General features: G+C 48.3%; 1 protein-coding gene across 9 annotated transcripts in view; it reads right to left on the bottom strand.

Moving 5' to 3' along the window:
• The window catches only part of SERGEF (secretion regulating guanine nucleotide exchange factor), a 243,957-nt gene that overhangs the window by 11,572 nt on the left and 206,880 nt on the right, over positions 1-25,505 (bottom strand). For 2 of the 9 annotated variants that reach the window (XR_014068795.1, XR_014068797.1), the window contains exon 11: positions 15,345-15,573. The exons of 6 other annotated variants lie outside the window; for them this stretch is intronic. Coding sequence is in view for 1 of the 3 variants with exons in the window: in XM_081541456.1 (XP_081397582.1) it covers positions 21,544-21,551 (8 nt within the window). In the remaining 2 variants the exon portion in view is untranslated. Of the gene's footprint in view, positions 1-15,344; positions 15,574-21,161; positions 21,552-25,505 lie in introns of those variants that run through there. One more of the 9 variants, XM_081541456.1, reaches the window with a different exon arrangement.

Below are 25,505 nucleotides of genomic sequence, written 5' to 3'. Positions count from 1 at the left end.
GCGGGCTACGGTCCATAGAGTCACAAAGAATCAGACGTGACTGAAGCAACTTAGCACACATGCACACACGTTATCTGAGAGGCCTTCCCTGACAACTCTATATGAAATAGCCGTCTACACCCCTCCCCATCTCTTGTCTCCTCACTTGCTTTATTTTTCTTTATATTTTTAATTTGTTATTTACAATCTCTCTCCTGACCAGAATACAAGCCCTTTGAGAGCAGGACTCTTTGTTTACTGTTATTTCCTAGCACCTGAAACAATACTAACAGTACATTAGCACTCATACCTATTGTTTGAGTGAATGGATACACGAATGAATGAATGGCTGGCAAGAGCAAGGAGCTGTCAGATGTTTCCCAGAGGCCAAAAGAGCCCACAGACGTGGGGAGGAGATGCCACTTGCAGGCTGATTTCCACTTACCATCAGGAAGAACACTATAAGGACTAGAAGGCTGCCCTGGAGAGGGGCAGGTCACATGTGCCAGAGGTTCTGAGCCTCCAGCTGGTAAGGGCATTCCTATGGTGGGCAGAGTCTGAGATGAGACAGAGCAGAAGTCTTTCTAAGTCTGGAGAACTTGCATGGTGGTGTGGGTGGTTTGGATGTGAATGAGAGAGAGAGAGAGAGGAGGAAGGTGGAAACAGAAGAGCTGAGGAGGGAGACACACATCCTGGGCCTGAGGCTGGCTTCCTCGGACCTGACAGAGGCATGGCCTTGGATCAGATGATAAATAAGAATGAGTTGAATGCATGGGTTTGCCCTCAGAGGTTTCAATCTGAGGCTGCAAGGCTGGGGCCGTTCTAGCACCTCTGTTAGAATCCAATCACTTAAAATGTTGTTCAGTTTTCCCGGTTGATCTCTCTCCCTTTACATAAGAGGAAGCCAGCCCAGAGTGGGGCAGTGTCACGCCAAAGGTCCCCACCTGCATGCCTTCTGCTGCTATGTCCCCCTCTGCATCTCTGCAAGCGCCACATGTGATGGTTAAAACAGCTCAGTGAGGAAGGGTTGGGAAGGGAGGGAAAGCTGAGTCTGAGAAGGTTCAGAAACAGCCAAGCTGAGAGAGATGGAGGCCAGCTGTATGCACCTCACCTCCCAACACACACCCAGTGGTAAGGAGGTGCTGCGGCTGCAGGCGGCCTGGGTCACCTGCGGAGAGAGCGTGTGGCAGCACGTTGGCTCCACTGGGTGACTATTCTTAGATCTAGGGAGCCGGGAACGATGGATTTAGAACTTACGAGGTGGAAACGTGTTGGCCCGTTTTATAAACAACTGAACTCCTCCCCACAGACTGCCTTTCTGAATTCTGTGTTCTCCGTCAGAACTGCTAGCTTTCTGGGCTTCTTGGCTGCACTTGGAGAAGGAACAGAAAAGACAGCTCACCCTCTCGAGGGCCTGCCAGGACCACGAGTGGAGCCAAGGGCTCTGCATGACCCATCTCATTGAATAGAGCTGCCCTGGGAAGGAGGTATTTTGATCGCACTCTACAGATGAAGAAACAGAGGCTGGGAGAGGTCCCAGATCAGCATACCCTGGGAGGGCGAGGCTATGAGTGAGGAGGCCCAGGGTGGAGTCTGGTGCTGCCAGCAAGGGTCTGCCCTGGAGATGGAGTGTTAAGGCCACAGCATGGTGTCTGTGGGGTTTAATCTCTTTCAGTGTTTGCACATCACTCTCCTGTCCTCCAGACTTCTCCACTGTAGGTAACAGGGAAAGATTGAATGCGGGAGGAGAAGGGGATGACAGAGGATGAGATGGTTGAATGGCATCACTGACTCAATGGACATGAGTTTGAGCAGACTCTGGGAGTTGGTGATGGACAGGGAGGCCTGGCATGCTGCAGTCCATGGGGTTGCAAAGAGTCGGACACGACTGAGTAACTGAACTGAACTGAACTGAATTCAGATAACCTAGTAGCCTGTCCCATAGCCCCTCCTCTTGGTAGGTCCCAAGTTGTCATCATCCCTCTTAGAACATTGGTCCCCAGAGCTGGCCGAGGGCTCTATCTAGACACACACTTGGTTCCCAGGGGCTACCTGCATTAATGTAGCCTGAGGCCACATTAGCTGTGTTGGAGTCCAAGTCGGCTGACTCTCCCCACAGCCCACTTCCACCCCAAAACTGTTTCTGCAGGAGCTGCTGTACTGTGATGTACAAACACTGGCCTGGGTGCTGGTGTTTGGACCTGACTGGGAATTTCAAGATGTCTCCATCAAATATCACTTTCCTAAGTGAACACTAAGTCTATGCCCTGACCAGTAATGCCAAAGAAGCTGAAGTTGAACGGTTCTATGAAGACCTACAAGACCTTCTAGAAATAACACCCAAAAGAGATGTCCTTTTCATTATAGGGGACTGGAATGCAAAAGTAGGAAGTCAAGAAACACCTGGCGTAACAGGCAAGTTTGGCCTTGGAGTACAGAATGAAGCAGGGCAAAGGCTAATAGAGTTTTGCCACGAGAACGCACTGGTAATAGCAAACACCCTATTTCAACAACACAAGAGAAGACTCTACACGTGGACATCACCAGATGGTCAACACCGAAATCAGATTGATTATATTCTTTGCAGCCAAAGATGGAGAAGCTCTATACAGTCAGCAAAAACAAGACCAGGAGCAGACTGTGGCTCAGATCATGAACTGCTTATTGCCAAATTCAGACTTAAATTGAAGAAAGTAGGGAAAACCACTAGACCATTCAGGTATGACCTAGATCAAATCCCTTATGAGTATACAGTGGAAGTGACAAATAGATTTAAGGGACTAGACCTGATAGACAGAGTGCCTGATGAACTATGGACAGAGGTTCGTGACATTGTACAGGAGACAGGGATCAAGAAAATTCCCATGGAAAAGAAATGCAAAAAAGCAAAATGGCTGTCTGAGGAGGCCTTACAGATAGCTGTGAAAAGACAGGAAGCAAAAAGCAAAGGAGAAAAGGAAAGATATACCTATTTGAATGCAGAGTTCCAAAGAATAGCAAGGAGAGATAAGAAAGCCTTCTTCAGCAATCAGTGCAAAGAAATAGAGGAAAACAATAGAATGGGAAAGACTAGAGATCTTTTCAAGTAAATTAGAGATACCAAGGGAACATTTCATGCAAAGATGGGCTCGATAAAGGACAGAAATGGTAGGGACCTAACAGAAGCAGAAGATATTAAGAAGAGGTGGCAAGAATACACAGAAGAACTGTATGAAAAAGTTCTTCACAACCCAGACAATCACAATGGTGTGATCACTCACCTAGAGCCAGACATCCTGGAATGTGAAGTCAAGTGGGCCTTAGAAAGCATCACTACAAACAAAGCTAGTGGAGGTGATAGAGTTCCAGTTGAGCTATTTCAAATCCTAAAAGATGACGGTGTGAAAGTGCTGCACTCAATATGCCAGCAAATCTGGAAAACTCAGCAGTGGCCACAGGACTGGAAAAGGTCAGTTTTCATTGCAATCCCAAAGAAAGGCAATGCCAAGAATGCTCAAACTACCACACAATTGCACTCATCCCACACGCTAGTAAAGTAATGCTTAAAATTCTCCAAGCCAGGCTTCAGCAATACATGAACCATGAACTTCCAGATGTTCAAGCTGGTTTTAGAAAAGGCAGAGGAAGCAGAGATCAAATTGCCAACATCTGATGGATCATCGAAAAAGCAAGAGAGTACCAGAAAAACATCTATTTCTGCTTCATTGACTATGCCAAAGCCTTTGACTGTGTGGATCACAATAAACTGTGGAAAATTCTGAAAGAGATGGGAATACCAGACCACCTGACCTGCCTCTTGAGAAACCTGTATGCAGGTCAGGAAACAACAGTTAGAACTGGACATGGAACAACAGACTGGTTCCAAATAGGAAAAGGAGTACGTCAAGGCTGTATATTGTCACCCTGCTTATTTAACTTCTATGCAGAGTACATTATGAGAAACGCTGGGCTGGATGGATGAAGCGCAAGCTGGAATCAAGATTGCTGAGAGAAATATCAATAACCTCAGATATGCAGATGACACCACCCTTATGGAAGAAAGCAAAGAAGAACTAAAGAGCCTCTTGATGAAAGTAAAAGAGGAGAGTGAAAAAGTTGGCTTAAAGCTCAACATTCAGAAAACTAAGATCATGGCATCCAGTCCCATCACTTCATGGCAGATAGATGGGGAAACAGTGGAAACAGTGGCTGACTTTATTTTTCTGGGCTCCAAAATCACTGCAGATGGTGACTGCAGCCATGAAATTAAAAGACAGTTACTCCTTGGAAGGAAAGTTATGACCAACCTAGGCAGCATATTAAAAAGCAGAGACATTACTTTGCCAACAAAGGTCCATCTAGTCAAGGCTATGGTTTTTCCAGTAGTCACGTATGGATGTGAGAGTTGGACTGTGAAGAAAGCTGAGCACCGAAGAATTGATGCTTTTGAACTGTGGTGTTGGAGAAGACTCTTGAGAGTCCCTTGGACAGCAAGGAGATCCAACCGGCCCATCCTAAAGGAGATCAGTCCTGGATGTTCATTGGAAGGACTGATGTTGAAGCTGAAACTCTAATACTTTGGCCACCTGATGCAAAGAGCTGACTCATTGGAAAAGACCCTGATGCTGGGAAAGACTGAAGGCAGTAGGAGAAGGGGACGACAGAAGATGAGATGGCTAGATGGCATCACCGACTTGATGGACATGGGTTTGGGTGGACTTAGGCAGTTAGTGATGGACAGGGAGGCCTGGCGTGCTGCGGTTCATGGGGTCGCAAAGAGTCGGACATGACTGAGCGATTGAACTGAACTGAAGTGAACACAGCCACTTCTGAAGGGCACCAGCAGAGGGGCACAGTGTAGCGCTGAGGCCTGGAGTCTGGTCACAGCAGAGCCTCTTGATACTGTGCTCCCCATGCGTGTTTGGGGACCCCCAGTGTTCAGAAGGCAATGGCAACCCACTCCGGTACTCTTGCCTGGAAAATGCCATGGACGGAGGAGCCTGGTAGGGGTCGTACAGAGTTGGACACGACTGAAGCAACTTAGCAGTAGCAGTGTTCAGAAGAGGAGGCAGGGCACTAGTGCATTAGTGGGGGTGGGAGGAAGAAGGTCTGTTCTAGAATCCAGCAGCAGGTCCAGAAGAAACCACACACAGGTTAGGAGGTTCGGGCACTAGAGTCCACTGAGAAGCCACTGGACAACACAACCTGAGAAGGAATTCTCCTTACGCTTTCCAGTCACTTTATAAATACCTACTGAGTGTCTATTCCAGGTGGGGAGCTGTACCCGATTCAGCCTGATCCGTTTGGTCCACAACGACCAGGTGTCCACACAGGTGGGGTACTCATCCCACCGTGACAGTGCCAGGAGCTGGGTGCCCTGGATAAGGTAAACCCAGAAAAGCAGCGGTCGGTTCTTCAAAGGGACCAAACCCCCTTGGGAATAAGGTCTGTCTCTTTATTGATCTCTTTTTTTCCAGATGGTAAAATTTTCTTGAACTTCATGCCACTAAAAAAAAATTATAGTACAAAATAGGAAACAACTAAGGGATTAATACTTTTAATTTACATTAATGCATTTTTTTCCTTTTTAAAACATGTTATTTTTTAGAGCAGTTTTAGGTTCACAGAAAAATTGGAAGAAAGTATAGAGTTCCCTGCCCCCACATACTCACAGCCTCCCCACTGTCAACATTCCCTACTTGAGCAATACATTTGTCACAGTCAACAAACCTACACTGACACATCATTATGACCCAAAGCCCATGGTGTACATTAGGGGTCACTCTTGGTGCTGCACATTCTATGCGTGTGTGCATACGTGCTGAGTTGCTTCAGCTGTGTCCAACTCTTTGTGACCCTATGGACTGTAGCCCACCTGTCCATGGGATTTTGTCTATGGGATTCTCCAAGCAAGAATACTGGAGTGGGTTGCCATTTACATTCTCTAGGTTTGAATAAATGTATAGACAGGTATCCACCATTATTGTTTATTTGTCCTAAAATTCTGAACTCCACTTATTTCCCTCTGGTTTTATCTACCAGAGATGAATGAATGAATGAGTGAGTGGATGAAGAGTTACAGAGTGTCCATAAGGTTCAAGCTCAGTTCTAGCTGGAGGGGTAAAGTGGAGAACAAGGCCCCAGGCTCTGGTCCTCAAATGGCTTACGTTCCAACAGGGGACCAACAGGCAAGCAGACACACAACACGTCAGCACGAGACAGGTGACACGAGTTATGGAGAAACTCGTGGGCTGGATTAGAAGGACAGGTAAGTAAGAAGTCTTTCCAATAAGGTGGCCTCTGAGGGAGATTTGCTGGTTCCAGGAGCAGGCAGGAGGCTGGTGGGGTCTGGGGACGGGAGCCAGGGGAGAGGCAGGCCTCTGACTGAAGGGGAGGCAGGGCCATGGAAAGGCGAGGGAGAGGGTAGGAGTTTGTGGCAAGTGGGCTGAGAAGCCACTGGAGGGGGCTTCTTTAAGAAAGGGGTGATCAGCTATGACTCACATCTGAAAGGGCCGTTTGGTGAAGGGCAAACAAGGAGGGAGACGGGTCAGGAGGCTCCTGCAGTGCTGGGGATCAGGCTGGGCAGGACAGGGTGGTGCTCGGAGAGGGCTGGCAGCAGTGGGGACAGAGGAACAGATGGACTTACAACCTATTTTGGAAGCAGAGTGTGTAGGACCTGCTGATGGAATTTCATAGGGAAAGAGTGAAAGAAGGGATAGAGAGGGACTCCCTGAATGATGGGCAAAGAGCACGCTTATTAAGGGGAGGCAGCCTGCGGGGAGCGGTCAGCTCAGGGAGCACGTCCAGAGTTCTGTTCTGGACATTTTAAGATGAAAGTACTTTTAAGAAACGAGTGAGTGACCTGAGTGAGAAGTGTGAAACCGTGGGAATAACAAAAGGTAGGGGCTATGAGATGTGGGAATAACAAAAGGCAGGAGCTACTAGGTAAGTTTATGATGCGATGGAGCCCAGATGGTGCCTTTATCACTCTGAATTCCAGCTTTCTGAATGAAGCGCATGACTGGGATGGATGCATGCTACATGGGCTAATATATAGATTTCTTCCATGAACGTCCCTACTTCATAAAAAACACATTACATTAGAAACAAAATCACCACTTCGGATAATTATAACCCACCAGCCCAAGTTCTCCCACGGGTCCCAGGGGAAGTGGCATTCTTCACTCAAGTCCACGAGCGGCCAGGCTGCTGGGCTGGGATGCACAGGCTTGGGGTTCTCCTGGGGCTGGGAGTCATCAGAAGCAGCATTCCCAGAGGATGCAGGGCCAGCACGGGAATACTGCAGCCCTGCCGCCAGACTCTCTTTGGGATGCCTTCTAACTCCCAGGGAGTGTGGGGCCACCCAGAAGTGAGGGCCTCGGGGCAGGCAGCTCCCTGGCCCTGAGGAGAAACACAACCGCATCCAGGGAGGACTGGCGAGCCCCAGGCTGTGTGACTGTTCACGTCCCCAGAAGGGGCTACTCAGCCTCCTGTGGTCTCAGTCCCACGTGACCGACTCCCCTCACAGATAAGAGCACTGGAGGTGCTAAGGTTGAAGCCAAGCACATGTCCCCAGGGTGCTAGTCCTCCAAAGGCTCCCTAGCTCAGAAGAAAACCGCAAGTCTGGCTCTTGGCCTCTGAGGTTCCACACCATCTGGTCCCCAGGTCCCTCCCTCAGGCCCACTGCTGCTACTCTGGTCCTCACTCACTCCTCTCCAGCCACACTGGCCTCCTTGCTATTCCTCCAAATGCCCAGGCACGCTTTCTGCGTTAGCTTTCACGCTGGCGGTTCCGTGTCTGGAACATTCCTTCTTAGATACCCACACGGTTCTTCCTCTCTCTCCTTTCACTTGGCTCTTAGTTCAAATGTCACCTTCTTAGAGGGCATTCTCTGACCACTCAACCACCCTCCCACCCCTCACACTGCTGTTTTCCTTCCTAGTATGTGTGCACGTGTGCCAAGTTGCTTTAGTTATGTGCAACTCTTTGCGACCCTACGGACCAACCATAGCCCGCCAGGCTCCTCTGTCCATGGGATCCTTCAGGCAAGAATACTGGAGTGGGTTGCCATTTCCTCCTCCAGAGGATCTTTCTGACCCAGGAATTGAACCCACATCTCTTACATATTCTGCATTGGCAGGCCCACAGCATTATGAGGAAAAACTAAATGAGTTCCCTAGTATGTCACCACCGCTCCCCCCATATACCTGCCTTCCCACTGGAATGGACAACTTCAAGAGAGCAAAAATCTCATTTTGTTCAACTGCAGCATCCCCAGCACTTAGAACAGTGATGGATACATAAAAGGTGCTCAATGAACATCTATTCTAGGAATGAATGGGTGTCACTTGCCCCGGAGGAACTCATTTCCTTGAGGAGAAGCCACCTCTGAGAGCTGGGCAGGCTGACCACAGGGGCCATCAATCCAAAGGATCTGCAGTGGGTGTGTATAGAGGGGTCAGTCGGGGCAGCCACATCGAAGGCAGCTACAGTTTGAAGGGCACTGGGGCCCCAACTGTGGGGGCAGGGAGACATTACAGTTAAAGACTGGGCAGACTCCATCTCCAGCTCTAAGAGCACCATGACCTGGCACGGTCTATCTCAGCTCTTTGTATGAGCACCAGGACTCACCCAGCTGCCTACAGGTCGACCCTCTCCTTCCTGAGACAAGGAAAGGCCAGCTGTGGAGAAGACACCCAAGTCCTCACTCACTAACCAGAGACTCTGAAAGCAATTGTTGCTCACTGCCTATGGAGCTTGACAGACTTGGACTTGATCTTGCCTCTGTCACCTACTGTGTGTGCCTGAGCTTCAGTTTCTTCATCTGTAAATGAGGACAATCATCTTTCTTTTACTTTTTTTTTTCGAATGAAGAGGTAACATGCCCAGCACAGAGTGCATCACACGATACGTGCCTAGATGGCCCTTGCTGCTGTCCACATCTCCCCATCCACTGATGGGACAGCCCCATGCCTCTTGCCCAGAATCCATTCCTCGCCCTCCTTGGTCTGCTCTATCTTGCTGCCAGCCGTGGGTAAACTTGGGAGAATCCCCCAGTACAGGGGCACTTGACAAAAGCACGTCACCCATCCCTCTTGCTTCCTCCCGTCTGCTGGGCTCCCGGCATGGAACAAGTAGATTAGATTTCACACAAGTTCTCACCGAGGGTTCAGATGAGTGTTTGTCTGAGGTGTCCTGACAGGCACAAACCATGAAGCGCTGCCATGGAAACCATGCTGTTATTCTCTGCTGTGTCATTTGTTTTCTGGCTGAGCTGCAGTGGTGGTGCAGGGGGAAGGCCAGCAGATGCAGTTCCGAGGGTTACAGTCCCAAGGGGGCCTCTGTTCCCACAGGGCTGTACGACCCAAGGGGATGCCCCGCTTCTCCCTGGATCTGACTTTCCTCAACTCCAAGAAGCAGGCCACTGTTTCTCAAAGCACAGCCCGATGACCATCTGCACTCATAAACAGTCAGAGTCCTGGCACCCACCTCAGACCAACTGTCAGAGTCTCCCGTGGAGGCTGTGATACACACCAGAGTTTGAGAGCCACTAGTGGAGGAGTCAGATTAGTTAAGATGTTTTCAGCCTCCCAGTGGGTAAAAGATAACACTGAAGCTACTCTGGCTGGAGCAGGGGTGAGTGGCTCAGAGCCGACACAGCCTCCTGGTACCCTCAACTGGCTCTAAGGAATCCTAGGTTTTCCCAGAGCACAGTTTGAAAACGACTGGACCAGATGATTTCCAGTGCTTTCCCTAGAAGGGGAGTCAAATATTCATTCATTCATTTACCGATATTTATTAGGTGCCTTTTGCTTTCTTTATCCCAAGTCTTAGTTTGAAGTCATAGCTCTGCTACTTACTAGATGTGTGCTGCTGCTAAGTCGCTTCAGTCGTGTCCGACTCTGTGCGACCCCATAGACGGCAGCCCACCAGGCTCCGCCATCCCTGGGATTCTCCAGGCAAGAATACTGGAGTGGGTTGCCATTTCCTTCTCCAGTGCATGAAAGGGAAAAGTGAAAGTGAAGTCGCTCCGTCATGTCCGACTCTTAGCAACCCCATGGACTGTAGCCTACCAGGCTCCTCTGTCCATGGGATTTTCCAGGCAAGAGTACTGGAGTGGGGTGCCCTTGCCTTCTCCAACTAGACGTGTAATCTTGAGCAAATTACTTTATCTCCCTGGGGCTCAAATTTCTCATTTGCATTGGGAAAATAATACTTGGTTTCCCTACCTCACAGGACTCTTATAATGATCAAACAATCAGATGAGAACACCTATGAAGAAGTGATTTGTTACTTGGAAGAGACTCTATAGATGCCGATAACTAGTGTTAGTAGCCTAACTATCTGAAATCTGCAAAACTAAATTAAGTCCTTTCAGGTCAGGCCCCTATGGATTGTTACTCTCCTACTCTTTACAGCTAAACTTGCAGAAAAGGTTACAGGGTGTAGGGGACCATTGGTCTAAAAGCTTCCATTAAAAAAAAAAAAGCAGCAACAAATATGGCTCAGTTTGTTATCTTCTAAATAGAACATTTCTTTATTACCCAAATTTTCTTCGATGATCATATAAACAATTTGAAAAACTAACACTGTTGAAAATATTGTCTGAAATATACAGTTCTTTCCAAAAAACCTCTTTTTAAAATCTGATTCTTTTATTTTCTTTCTTTTTTTTAAATAAATTTATTTATTTTAGTTGGGGGCTAATTACTTTACAATATTGTAGTAGTTTTTGCCATACATTGACATGAATCAGCCATGGGTTTACATGTGTTCCCCTTCCTGGACCCCCCTCCCACCTCCCTCCCCATCCCATCCCTCTGGGTCATCCCATTGCCCCAGCCCTGAGCATTTGTCTCATGCATCGAACATGGAATGGTGTTCTGTTTCACATATGATAATATACATGTTTCAATGCTATTCTCCCAGAACGTCCCACCCTCACCTTCTCCCTCAGAGTCCATAAGACTGTTCCATGCATCTGTGTCTCTTATTCTGTCTCGCATATAGGGTTATTGTTACCATCTTTCAAATTCCATATATATGCATTAGTATACTGTATTGGTGTTTTTCTTTCTGGCTTTAAAATGATTTAAAATGAGGCACCCAGAACAAGGGCAAATGCCAGGCTGGGCAGGGCTGCAGCATGGCCCTACAGGAGGAGCACGGGGTGGCTCTGCTACCAACTCAGCTCATGGTCTTAGGTGAGTCACCACCTCTCTAATGGCCTGTTTCCCCACCTATAAACCGAAGGCAGAAGCTTTACTGATCTCCAAGGGCCCTTCCAGCTCTGATGGTTAGTGTTTTAGGACAATGGTGTGTAGCTTCCAGCACCCCCAGGCAGTCCTCCACAGCACAACAGCACCTGCAGTCTTGCTGGGCTCAAGGTGGCTCAGGGAGACTGCCTTTGCTGAAAACAATGTCTCTCTCCCCAGTCACTAAATCGGAATCTCAGACTTTTCCAAAGCACCCTCAGCCCTACTACAAACCCAAAGAAGGAAGATGAGGGAGTGAGCATGTAGAGGAGAGAGGTGGCTCACCTAAGAGCTGCACCTTTGGAGGTGATGGGGTCCCAGGAAGAACTACAGACCCAGAGAGGCTTCATCCAGTGGGAAGACCACCAGAGTTGGCGTCAGAGGATAGGACTGCGCCCCTCCTGCAGCCCTTCCTGCTGTGTGCTTTGGGACCAGCCACTCCCTGCTACCAAGCCTCAGGGTCTCCACCACAACCTGGGCTATTACACAGGACAAACCCAGTGCTATGATGAGGCTCGTGTGAGAGTGAATGGAAACTTCTTTTATATTGTAAAGCTATACATCATATATTGTGCCCAAAGATTGAGAGGGAACAACTCTACTGGTCCTTTAAGAAACCCACAGCCCTGGGGAGTATAAGTCCTGGGCCACAGGACAGGTGGGTATGGGACCTGAATGGCAAGTTACTTCACTGTGTGAGCTGAGCTACACAGGAAAGACTCTTGGCCTGGCCTAGTTCCAGCCCGATGGAGACCAAGCAGTACTGAAACTGAAAGCAGTCAATAGGAGCACAGAGCCCATCAATGTGGACAGTTCTCTATTCCGAGCATTCATGTGTTCACTCAGTTAACAAACATCCCTCTTATATCAGCTTCAAAGAGAGTGCTACTTGGATGTCTTGAGCGTGCAAGGAAGGAAGAGGAGGGAATGAACAAAGACAAATAACATAGTCCCCATTTTTAAGGAATTTCCAGTCTCTTAATTAATAACATTTCCTGAGCTCTTACTATATACCAGGAACCCCGCTGTACAACTTCCATGATCTCATTTCACACCCATAATACCCCAACAGGGTGGGAATGTTCAAGATTCCTATTTTACCTCTAAAGAAGCCGAGGCTCTGGCTCACTGGAAAACTAAGTGATGCAGCCAGGACTCGAACCAAGGTCAGTCCATCTCCAGATCCTCAGTTCTAACCACTATGGTCCGTGGCCTCTGTTGCTGGGGACCTTAAACAACCTACCTTCCTCTGCGAGTCTCAACTCCCTCTATGAATGTAGAGGATCAGTGATTCCAGTGGACACACACCATACTGCAGATGACTACAAACCAGAATAGAAAGCGAGATATATCCACCTGACATGAGGTGTGGAGATCAGTTCCCAAACCTCATGAGAGGAAGGAGTACGACATAATCTGGGTTAAATGAGGCCAAAGGCTTTCGTCAAATAGGGCTCAAACCAGCAGGTTTCAGAGAGGCACCTCCACTAACCTCAGTTTTCCCATCACACTGAACTGCCCACCCCACCCTCCTACTCCAGCCACCTGCCCAGGGAGGCCTCTGTCACACAGTCCCCCTATGTTCCCCTAGCTCCCCTTATTTTTCTCCTTCAGGAGTTCTCTTCTGATTCTGCAGCTCTTCCCAGGAGACTATGACAGACTTTCAAATTCTATTTCATCAAGAAGACATCACATCAGTGGAATAGCCTTTTCCTTTAAGACCCTGGTCCTTGGTGCAAGGCTCCCAGTCTTCCCAATTTGCTCTGTCTCTAACAGAGAAAGAGCAGTGGCCCTTCTCCATTTGAATCGTTCACAGCAGCAGATGCTGGTAAGGTTGCCTAGAGAGTCTGGAAATGCCATGTTGCCATGGTAACAGTAGACCAAGGTTTGGGATGCTTTATCCCCAATGAGCTGCCCTGGCAGTGCTACACGAGGCTGCTGGTGGAATCTTCCTTGAGGGACAACAATAACAACAAAATCCCATTAATGGACCAAAAACTGCTCTGCTGGTGCCGAGTTTCAGCTCCTGCAGACACACTTGTGGGCTACTTCCCCAGCCCCTCAGCTGTAGAAAGAGGCCAGGCCCTGGCTGTCTGCATTGTGCCTTGCTCAAAGAGTAATACAGTTTTCAACTGGCTCAGCCAACAAAGCAGGCCCTTCCCCACTCCAGCCCTCAAATTACCACTTCTCTTGTTTGATGCCACCAACCAAGGATCTGCCGGCGTGGACCCTGGCAATTAGCACAGCATCCACATTCGTTGGGGAATTAAGAGCCATTGATTAGCCTAATTCCACGCCATTTACAGGCAGCCAGTGTCAGCCTGAGATTGGCTTTTCCAAATGGTAGCCCAGAGGGAGGAACGATCATGGCTTGGGTTTGAAATGGAGGCAAGGGCCTGGTGGGCCAGTTACCCAGGAGGAAGGCAGGCCTCACCTCAGAGCCCAAAAACATATCAGCCATTGCCTTCCCTAGTCCTACCCGCCGAAAAAGAACTGAAGCCAGAAGCTATTTCCAAATTGAGGTCATGCCTATTTCCAAGCCAATCTTGTCCAGAAAGGGAGTCCATTTCCCTTTAATAGCATCCCTGCTGACTCCTGCTGGGAACGGCTAGCCATAGGACCAGTGAGCCCTATCTAGGGGCTCCTGGAGCTAGAGGCCTGAGTCAAACTCAAGCCATCTGGGCAGGACCCTGACACCCTGTCTAGACTCTCCTGCCATCCCACTGCCTGAGCCTTTTATCTGAACCTTTTATCTATCCCCAAGTTGCTCTCTGACTGGAGCCTCTTGGAATTTGAATGCCCAGTGATGATCACCTTAAGATTCCCCTGTCAGACCCATTACCCTCCTACTGGAGGACCCCCTAATGGGCCCTCCAGGATACTGACATTCCCAAGCTCACACAGGCCCCTACACCTAGGCTGAGCCCAATCTCCACCTAGCAGGAGCTAACTCCACAGCTGATATGAGTCTCCTGGGTTTCTACCCTCTTTTGCCAGTTTGCTCATACACCGAATAAAGGGGTCATGACCATATGGAGCTAGCTAACTGAATACGTGCCCACAGACCCTGGGGAACTTCCAAAACCTTCAAGAAAATACACAAGCATCAAGACCTGGCTTGACAGGCCTTGGCCACTGAACTTCCAATGCAAACTCTAGCTGCTTGAAAACAGGGACTTAACCAGGTCTTTCTAGTCATTCATAAAACACTTATTGAGTTTTATTTGGTAGATGCCACCAGGAATATAGAACGAACAGTTCATGGCATCTGCCATCAAATCCAGGGGATCAGCAGAGATTTCTGAGCAGAAAAAGAAAGTTAGAGGAGAGGAGAGGAAGGGCATTCCAAGAAGGAAGCACAGGGCAAACAAAGGCCTAGCTGAGAAGGCAGATGAAGCCTGTAGATTTAATGGTGGTAGTTGAGCTCGGAAGAAGTGTAAAAAGAAGTAGAAGGAAGTAAATTTGGGGTAACAGATAGGGGGGAAATACAATCCTCAAAATGCTTGACTAAAGATATGGACCTTAGGGACTTCCCTGGTTGTCCAGTGGTTAAGACTCCCTGCTCCAAATGCAGGGGGCATGGATTCAATCCCTGGTAGGAAGATCCCACATGCTGCATAGCCAAAAGAAGAAAGAAGATATGGACTTTATTCAGGAGCTTTCGGGCAAGAGAGTAGCAGAATCAGAGTTGTGCTTCAGAAGCAAAATCTTGATAATAACCATCATTATCATCATTGTTGTCATGATAGATAAAGTTTATGGAGCTTTTATAGTGTGCTGGGCACTTTTCTAAACACTTTTGACTGAATGTGGAGAAGGGACTTGGCAGTGGGGGGACTCTGGAGACAGGAGGATGCAGAAGAGGGATGGCTGGAGACAAACAGGCAGGATCTGCAAAGCTGTGGGAATGGAGAGAGAGAAGATCAGACAGCTTTGGCCAGAAGACTGGGAGGATGGAGGTCACATTTAGGTCTTGGATGTGCGATTCCTCGAGTCACCGGTCTGGTAGGTTGATTCTAGAATCTACTCCCCCAAAACATAGTTGAAATACCCCTCTTGTTACCCTGAGTTCAGAAACACATCTGGAGAGGAAAAGACCATGAACCTAGGAAGCTAGAAGAGGAAGCTTACCCTTTCACACTCGGCCCCCGTATTGCTGACCAAGAATCTGCTGACTGGAGTGAGAAGGTAAAGACCTGGAGAGCGGTGGCCTCTCCTGGCTCTGATCCTGTGTCTTCCTGGTGGAGGTTTTTCTGCCACAGTGTACATCAGACTGGGGCCCCTAGGTAGGGAGGAAACCCTTGTTTCCACCTGTCTCATTTTCTTCTCTGTCTGGTGGCTCAGATGGTATAGAATCCGCCTGTAATGCAGGAGAGACAGATTCAATCCCTGAGTTGGAAAGATCCTCTGGAGAAGGGAATGGCAACTCACTCCAGTATTCTTGCCTGAAGAATTCCACGGACAGAGGAGCCTGGCGGGCTACCATCCATGGGGTTGCAAAGAGTCGGACACGACTGAGCGACTAACACTTTCCTGCAGGTACCACCAGTGCCCCAAGCTCTTGGGGACAAGAGCCCTCGGGTGGAAGGCCAGAGCCAACTCTTCAGAGACTGCTCCGCCTCGCTCCACCCTCAGCCTGCGCTCTCTGGTCTCTGCCTGTGTTCCTGCGCCCTCCTTCCCTCTCTCTCCTGGGCCAGGCCAAATGCTAGCCTAGCCTTCAAGGCTCAGCTCAAGTCACCTTCCTCCAGAAAGTCTACAACAACCATTCCTTCACCGAGCACTTGGAATGGAAGATTCAAAGCAGTAAGGGAATGAAGTGATCATAGGCCCAGATGTCTCAACTACACAGAAGAGGAAACCTGGACCTGGAGAAGGGAAGAACTTGCCCAAGACAGGAGAAGAGCTGTTAACAGATTCTCTGGACAGCTTTCTGTGACCTTCACAGTTCTGCTTTGTGTCTCTCATCCACGTCACAGATTGTGAGACTGTCTGTGGGGACGATGACTTCCACATCTCTGCACCCTTCTCAGTGCTGAGCACAGAGCCCTGGATTGCAGGGAGCTTGGGAAGTGGAGTTCTCAGTAGCCGAAGGCTCCCAAAGGCAACAGGTCTGACAGAAAAGCAAGACACGGGTGAAGGAGGAAAAAACCCTCCTTCCAGCAACTCTCCACTGTTTCTGGGATGCAAGCCAAGCTCAGCCACTGGATTGGGGGTGGGAACAGAGATGATGCATTCAAAGGGACTCTTATATCCGGAAGAGATTTCTGCATCCAGTGCCAGTGTTCCAGCCCAGAGCTTCCCGGGAAAGCAGCTTCCAGAGGCTGGCAGAAGGGTTCATGCTGAGGTCAGCTTCCAGCCTGGGGCAATAGGGATGTTGGTAGCAGCAGCTGAGGGAAGACTTCTCTTTTAAAGCTGAGTCTTCAGATTTTTAGACAAAAAGAACTGTTGAAGATGCCCCAATCCAATTCCTGAATTTTTTGAACAGGGTAATTGAGGTCTTGGTAAGGAAAGGGATTTGATTAGGTCATATAGTTCATCAGGGGTCACAGCCAGGACACGGTCCAGGTCTCTCAATCCCAACCCAGGGCTCTCTGCAAAGCACCTTTTCTCAGTGGGGCCCCACATGGCTGTAGAAGGAGAGCACCTGCTGGAATTAATGGCCACCGGTAAGTTCTACATTGTTTTTTTAAATGTCAAAACTCAGTTACTGAATTACTGACAGATAGGTGATGCAGATGTAAAGAAAAGTACTGGGTTTGACTAAGCCTCCAACTGAAGAAGCCTCCTGCTTGAGATTACAGAGCTAGGAAAAAGTGGAAATAAAACTCAAAGACACCTGGTCCCGAAGTCCTTCCCTTTTCCACTGGCTCACACTGCCACACATGCTGTCTCTGTGCTCGGAAGTGAGGGAGAAAAACAGGATGGACGGACATCTGAGAGGTCCGATGAAGCGTTCCGTTAGACACACGCTTCCAGGTGAGCCCCGTGCTGGGCGTGGGGGACACAGAAGAAACGAGATCCAGGAGTGCAGAGACTAGGAGGTGACTTCCAGGGATACTCTAAATGAGCAGCCATTGTTATTGAAAGAGAAACAAATCCTGTCCTTTAAATTCTGAAGCAAGAATGGGGCTGATGCAGGGGGATGGTGTGACGGCATGCTGGCGGGTCCTGCCTGGGGATGCGTGTCCCCCGGCCACAGTCGTCATCCTCCTCGCAGAGCCCAGCACGGGGTGAGCCCCGCACGGGGCCACCACAGGAAGGCACGCGGGGCAAAGCTGCTGGGTTGACGCGTGGATGAGGGAGGTTCCTCCCCGGCAGGGAGTCGAGACGCAGCTCCAGGCCTCTCAGAGGGCCTGCCCCCCCACCCCGAGGTGGGGAGTGCTCCCTCCATCTGTAGAAGGAGCAGGAGGCAGCTGGCAGGTCCAGAAATGCTGACACAGAGAGGGACAGAGCTTTCAGTCGCAACCAACTTCTCCATGGCAACGAGCTGACAGAAAACTGCACAGGAGACTGGGAAGGCTGTTTTATTTTAAAATAAAGACATTCTCAGTCTAAAATCACACATGCAAAGCAATGGCTCCTGCCTCCCAGCCCCTTAGGAAGGGTGGGCATAATACCTAGGAAAGGTAGCTCCTTCCAATCAGCCATCCCCTGCCCAGGGCCCTGGGTGCCTCTGCTCCTGCTGTGAACCTTCCCAGAGCTGTCAGGCAGAATCACTCTCGCTCTGCAGTCCATGCTTCAGGGCACTGCACCAACTCTGACAAGTGAGGGTAGGGGGCTCTGCCAGGGTCGGGGCTGGCCAGGACCTGCAGCAAGCAGGCCGTGGCAGCCGGCATCCTGTCGCACCAGGGCAAGGGTAGCTGCAGCGGGGTGGGGGTTGGCAGGGAGGATGGGCAGGGCAGAGACTCCTCTACTCCTCTGTCTCCTGATGGTCACATCCTGCTTCATCCTTTGGGGCTCAGCTGTGTTTGCCTTCATCTCCCCGGGATGGCTTAATCGTATACACCTTCCACTGTAAATCCAAAGCCCTCTGTTTACATTTCAAATATAAAACTTTTCATTATATATCTGCTTACAGAAGCAGACAGACAATCTGCTTTGCATTACACTTCTACTCACTTATTCTGTCCCCCAGTAGAGAATCTGGTCCATGATAAAGCCTCAATAAATGTTTTCTGAATGGAATCTACAGCATGAGAAAACATTTTAATTTGAGTCGCTAAACCGGCCCTCCCTCAGTTCAAGGGCGTTCACTAGTTTCCCTCCAAAGCCTTGGTGTTTTGGGGGCATGAAGGCAGTGTCAAACCTTTTCCATGCTGCTGTCTTTCCTGCTAGGTCCCCCACTAGCTTTCTGCCAACTCCAACGTGTTCCTTCCCTTATAGTTGCATAGATATCACCGTATTCAAAAGGGGACCCAAGAACAAGCTGGACCATGGATCCTGGGCTTAGTGCTAGCTATATCACCTTCCGTCTGTGTGAACTAAGGCAAGTCATTTAATCTCACTGGACCGTCTCTGCAAAATGGGAACAAATTCATCTCCATACCTATATCCTGCCTACCTCATGAGTCTGGTGTAAGGATGATGAATCATGAAGATGCTCTGGAAGTCATAAAGTGGTCTCTGGGCAAAGGTAAGGAGGAGTATGGCTTCCAGCCTCTTATGCGGGAGGCATCTGAGGCCTGCACTGGGCAAGTAACTTGCTCACGACCACACAGGGAGACTGTGATGGAGCAGAGTCCAGGTGTTCTAATTCTTGGTCCAGAGCTCTTTCCCAACCTCATGCTGCCTTAGAGGTTCCATCCAGGCCTTCTTCAACTTTGGCAAAACCAACTCCACATTCCATTAAAACAAGAAGCATTCTAGATCACCTGGGAAGGATAAGTCTCTGACCAGGAACAGCTCTCTACTTCCAGGCTGAATGACACTTGAAACATTGTGGGCAGGAAGTTAACTCTTGAGCCCCCATCAAGGCTTTCCTTCCAGTTTCTCAGTCACTGCTAACTTACACATGCCAGAAAGGTCATTCTGGCAGTAACACAGTTTTGCTGCAGCAGAGCCCAGGTCTTCTGATTTGACCCTATAAACGGCAACACTGCACATATCAGAGAAGCAGATCAGAATAACCTGGACCAGATATAGAAGAAACCTGATATGGCTTGGAGCACAGACTTCAAAGGAAAACCACCAAGGCTACTCTAGGCTTGACTCGGGAAGTAGGGACACTGATTTCCTGGAGTGTGAGGTCAGCAGAAACAGATCTGAGGGTCATCAGAGGGACACATAGGCCCTAAATCTAACAGTTTCCAGGCCCTCATGTCAAAGATGCCATTGAGTGAAGCTTCTTCAGACCTCTGTAATGATTTTCAAAAGGAGAAAGGGTGGAAGAGAGGGAAGGATATGTCCTTGTCTAGAACCCTAACCCATTCATGGTGTGATGGTTAATTTTGTGTCACCTTGGCTAGCCCATGGCGACCAGTTGTTTGGCTAAACACTAGTCTAGATGTTGCAGTAAAGGTATTTTTAAAAACATTAGTTTGGCTGCATTGGGTCTCAGTTGCAGCATGTGGGATCTTCATTATATCATGTAGGATCTTTTGTTGCAGTGCACAGCCTCTCTAGTTGTGGTATAGGCTCAGTAGTTGTGGTGCATGGGTTTAGTTGCTCTGTGGCATGTGGGATCTTAGTTCCCTGACCAGGGATTGAAACTGGGTTCCCTACATTTCAAGGTGGATTCTTAACCACTGGACCACCAGGGAAGTCCTCAGTAAAGGTATTTTTTTAAGATGTGATTAACATTTATGATCGATTATAGTGGGCCTTGTCTAATCAGTTGAAGGCCTTAAAAACAAAGACAGAAATTCCCTGAAGAAGAAAGAATTCTGCCCCAAGGCTGAAACATAGGAAATCTTGCCTGTGTTTCCAGCCTTTGGACTCAAGACTTCAGTCTTACGTGAATCATCAACTCTTACGTGAATCTCCAACCTGCTGGCTTGCCCCAAGGATTTCAGACTCGCCAACCCCCACCACAGTGGGAGACAATTGTTTAAAATACACCTAGATAAATAGGTATAGTATATCTTATTGGTTCTGTTCCTTTAGAGAACCCTAACACAGGTAGGGCTGAGTGTTTCCATCTAATTTACCTTACTGAATCCTCCAAATGAACCGAGAGGTAGGTTTTGCTATTCTGATGTTTGTTCGCAGATGAGGAAACTGAGCCATTTGGTAAGGAAGACTTCAAGGCCCTTACTTTATCAGTTTTCCCACAGGGCCGTGAAGAAGCAGAATTTCTCTAAAGAATATTGGGACAAGAATTCCTGGCCAAATAGTGCTGCTGATTTCTCTGAGTTCTCCTTCTTGGAGTGGGGTAGCCTTTCCCTTCTCCAGGGGATCCTCCCAACCCAGGGATTGAACCCAGGTCTCCCGCATTGGAGGGGAATTCTTTACCAGCTGAGTCACAAGGGAAGCCTTTCTTGGTGGAGAGGCAGTTAATGCCAACAGAAATTAGGGGTATGAATAGGCCTGAGTCCTGCTCACTTAAGCAGGAAGACTTGATTTTCAGAACACTGTCTTTAGGATTTCCATCCTTTCTGGGATCTGTATCTGGACCCAAGACTTGGGTCTGTATAAACACTGTGGGGTCTCATCACTTCTACACCTGAGCCCTCACTGTTGGTCCTTGAGGGAGTGGGCTTTGCTTGTCTCAGTAAGCGCCTGCCGGGAAGCAGGAAGGCTGTGCTCAAGCGATGAGCTCTCACTGGGTGCTTTCTCTACCTGAGGCGCAGCCTTCCTCCACCTCTCGGCTGTCCTTTCTCCCATCCCCAAAGGTTTCTCACCATCACAGTGTCCCCTGGGAAAGGGGAAGCATTCTTCCCCTGAACAACTTTCACCAGAGGGTCGAAGAGCCTTCCTACTTCCATTTCCATTAATGCAGCTGAGACCAGGTGGGATTTGCAGGAGGAAGTTTATTAAATGCTAGCGGGGCCCTGAAAATGAAACCATTACAGCAATTCAAACACATCCACTGGCAGGCAGGGCTGCCAAGATGAACCTCTGACTTCTTAATAGCTCTCTCCTCTCTCCAAAGGGCTGGGACATACATCTGCAGCAGCCTCCGCTCAGCTTCCAGTCATTTGAACATGCAGTAGTTTCCTCTTGATTGCTATCTGGCTTACTGCCTCAAAGGCATGGCCTCCCAGGTAGAAACTCCCAACATGTTTTCAGGCCCACATCAAAAATGATACTGTTTGGGTCATCCTGGTGGTCCAGCGGTTAAGAATCTGTGCTTCCATTGCAGGGGGCACAGGCTCCATCCCTGGTCAGGGAACTAAGATCCTGCATGCCACATGGTGTGGCCAAAAAAGAAAGAAAGAAATGATAGTTTGTGTAAATGCGGAGGTGGATGTGCAGTCCGAGGGCTGGCTTCTGCTAGCCCAAGCCTGGTCACCATCCTTAAGTGCTGAGGGCATGGCTGTCTTGACACCCTGGCTGGGAAATCTGTCCTGTGGAGTCTAGTCCCACTCATGGCCCAAGTCAAGAGATCTGGAACCAACTCAGCCTCCTGCCTGGGCCAACCTCTTCATTCCTGGGACTGGTCAGAGGGTCATGCTTGCTCTGCAGGTAATGGGCTGGGTCGTGGTGATAGGTAAAAGACATCACTTTTCAGATGAAATCTTATCCCCCCTCAACAGAGGAGTAACCTTGCATATTATAGACCAAAGAGTCCTCAGAGGACCAGGAAAAGTGCTACTCCCCTCAGGAAGCCTGCCTGGCAGACACACTGCCTCCTGTGTCGACTGAGACATCAAGAATCCCTCCTCTCCTCTGCTGTTGTGTCAACACAAGCAAAGAGTTGTCTGCATGTTCACACAGCTGCTAGAGCTTGGGATCACCAACAACCAGCACTCCAGTGAGACGGCGAGACACAGAAGATAGCGATAATAATAACAATAATAACTAAAATTTACTGACAGTATACAAGGTACTGTGCTTCCCTGGTGGCTCAGACAGTAAAGAAACCAACTGCAATACAGGAGACCCAAGTTCGATCCCTGGCTTGGGAAGATCCCTTGGAGGAGAGCATGGCAACCCACTCCAGTATTCTTGCCTGGAGAATTCCATGGACAGAGGAGCCTGGCAGGCTACAGTCCATGGGGTCACAAAGAATCAGACATGACAGAGTGACTAACACTTTAACTTTTTTGCTTTTACCTCATACAAGGTACTATACTAGGTACCACTCTGAGCACTTGACATGTTTTAATGTTTACTCATTTATCTTCATCATAACCCTTAAAGTTAGGTCCCATCATTACATTTATTTTATAGTCAAGAAAACCAAGGCACAGAGAGATTAAATTATTTGCCCATATTACACATCCAATAACTGGCAAAGAGTGGATTCAAACCCAGGCATGCGGGCTCTATATCATTTAATCCCAAACAACAACTCTGCCAAGTTGGTTTTATTAATTCTGCTTTAGAGGTTGAGGAAACTGAGGCATGAGCACTGTCAGCTAAGACCACATAGCTAAAAAGAAGCAAATCAAGTAAACCTAAGGGCTGCATCCTTTCTCAAGCTCTTCCTTGTAAGGAGTGTGTTACAGACACTCCAGGCTGAATTCAGGGAGGCCAGCTGACCTCATCTGTCCTCTGGGATGAGAACCAGCAATGGATGTCCTCTGCTCTTCCAGCAGGTCACTTTGAATGGGTGCGGTCTCCACAGTACTTTTTATAGATGATTATGTACACAGCCCATTTCCCCTTAGAGAAACAGAAGACCGAGGCGAGCCAGCCTCCTGGGACACTGGACACACTTTTCTGTTACAGTGCATGGACTCTGTGTGGTTGCAGGTTTCTGCCCAGGTGCTCCTCTAGAAGTAGCCCAGTCATATATGAACATTTTTGTACCCAGGACTGAGTGAGATACAGGAAGCAGTGTCTCCCAGAGGAAGGGCAAAAGCTTAGAGAGTCTGAGAGCTACTGTTCCCTTCTGGTGGGGATTTAGGCAAGTTTCTTAATCTCTACGAGTTCCAATTTCCTTCTCTGAAGCAAAAAAAGGAAACAAAATTCTTCCTTTCAGGGTGGTTATGGAAAAAAAAGTATGAAATTTTATAGCAGAGAAAGAAAACATGTTTACTAAGCACCTATAATGTGCTAGGCTCTCTGTGTATGCATCTCATTTATGTATCATAAAAATCCCACAAGAGGGATATCTCCACTTTATAGACAAAACCGGAACTCAGGGAGGTGAATGCTGTTCACACCCACATCACTAGTAAGTGCTATAGCCGAGCGATGAACCCAGATTGTCTGGAATGTGCCTGGAAAATTTACCACCTCACCAAACTCTTCCCTAAAAAGGCACAACAGGCTCTCCAATTCCACTAGGGTGGGGGGCCTCAGGCCTTTGCCTGCCAACTTGGCCCTCTTCTGCAGGGACAAGGCTGCACAAACCTCCCCAGAATTTGTTTCTGTGAGGTTTCAATAAAATACATGAACGGAAATTTCACACTTGAACTTAAGTGTTCAAACAGAAGGTGAACGACCCTCCTGTGTCTTCTCTCAGGTTTCCGGTGGGACTCCTCTCTAGCTCTCAGATCTCAGGGGAAGGAGGAGAGGCCGTGATGGTAAGGTCCTACAGCTTGATTCTGGGGACATGGAGGCGTTCCCTTGCAGAGCCTTGAGCCACCAGGATCTGGGATGCAGCAGGTGCTCTCATCTGCAAGATGGGTACAGAGCCTGGCCTGGGCAGCACCAGGCCCAGTGGGTGACTCAGCACCAGCTGGCCCTGGCCCTCTGCCATGGCATGACATCCTTCAGAAATTCACGGGTCTGAGAAGTCAAAGCTGGGTCTTCAGAGTGATCCTAATGGAGGTCTGTGACTGGGGCTGGGCTCTGTGGAGTCCCAGTAAAACTGCTGTGGTTCTGCCTTGTGTTCTTGGCTCACTGTCACCCAGCCCTAGGGGCTCTGCCTAAGAAGAACCAGGTAATGTTTCCTCCTCTCCGCCTTCATTCTTCCTGTCCTAGTTTAGGCCTGCATCCTTGTTTACCTGGCACAATAATATTAACTAACAATACTCACTAATTTCTTCCTATGTGCAGACACTCAAAATACATTTTAAAATTCTTATTCTTTTTTAAAAATTGTCATGAAACATACATGACATGAAGTTTACTAACTTAACCAATTTTAAGTGTTCTATTCAGGGATATTAAGTATATTCACACTATTGTGTAACATCACCACCATCCATCTTCAGAGTGCTTCCTATCTTTTCATAATGAAACCCTGTACCTATTAAACAATAACTTCCCATTCCTTTTCCTTCTAAGTCCCTGCCAACCACTACTGTACCTTCTGTCTCCTATGAGTTTGACTACTCTCAGAACCTCATAAAAGTGGAATCATACAGCATTTGTACTTTTATAGCTGGCTTCTTTCACTCAGCATAACATTTTCAGGGTTCGCCCATGCTGTAATGTGTGTCAGAATTCCCTTCCTTTTTTAAGGCTGAGTAATATTCCACGAAATACATTTTCTTATTTAATCCTTCTAATAGTTTCTATGAGGTAGATACATTATTATGTCCATTTTACAGAAAAGAAACTGAGGAACAGGGAGTCTAATTAAGTGGGTCATTCATCTGTTAGGAAGCAGAGCTTGGATTTGGGCCCAGGCTGTGTCACTCCTGAAAGCTTATGCTTTCCCACTCTGCTGTGAGTCCCACACCTTCTCCCCCCACCTTCTCTCCTATTTACAGGACTCCCAAGTTCCATCCTTCAAGTCAGTGATCTTTCTAAAGGCCAATTTAATATTGTCACTCCCCTACTTCAAACCTTTGCTTGGTTCCCTCTGCTTACAGTCATCTTAAACTCGGGCATAGCATTCAGGCCTGGCCCTGACCCAGCTCCTATCTGCTTTTTCTGGCCTTTCTCCCTCTCCTAACACCCACTAAAACCAAAGTCCTCACCACCTGGACTCTGTGCCTTTCAACTTACTATTCTCTATAACTGTAATCCCCACTCGCCAAATGAGGCAAACTCCTATTCATCTTTGAAGGCCTAGCCTAAATGTCACTTCCTCCTTCCCAGATTTCTCCAGGCAGCTTGTCTAGCTTTTCCTCTCTCCTTCTTTAGAACCTGAATGTAGCTCTATAAAAGCACTGATTGCACATAATCTGATTTGTCAGTTTACAAATCTGTCTCCCACACTATACTCGTGGTTGCCAACATATTTGAGCATGAAGACTCCTTTTTAACATCAGAGGATTTCAGGGTTTTTCCATA

Source organism: Giraffa tippelskirchi, chromosome 11 (genome assembly GCF_054371585.1).
Source record: "Giraffa tippelskirchi isolate mGirTip1 chromosome 11, T2T-mGirTip1v1.2.pri, whole genome shotgun sequence".
Classification (NCBI taxonomy): Eukaryota; Metazoa; Chordata; class Mammalia; order Artiodactyla; family Giraffidae; genus Giraffa; species Giraffa tippelskirchi.
Note: the sequence above shows the minus strand (reverse complement) of the source record. Positions and strands in the feature narration are given on the sequence as shown.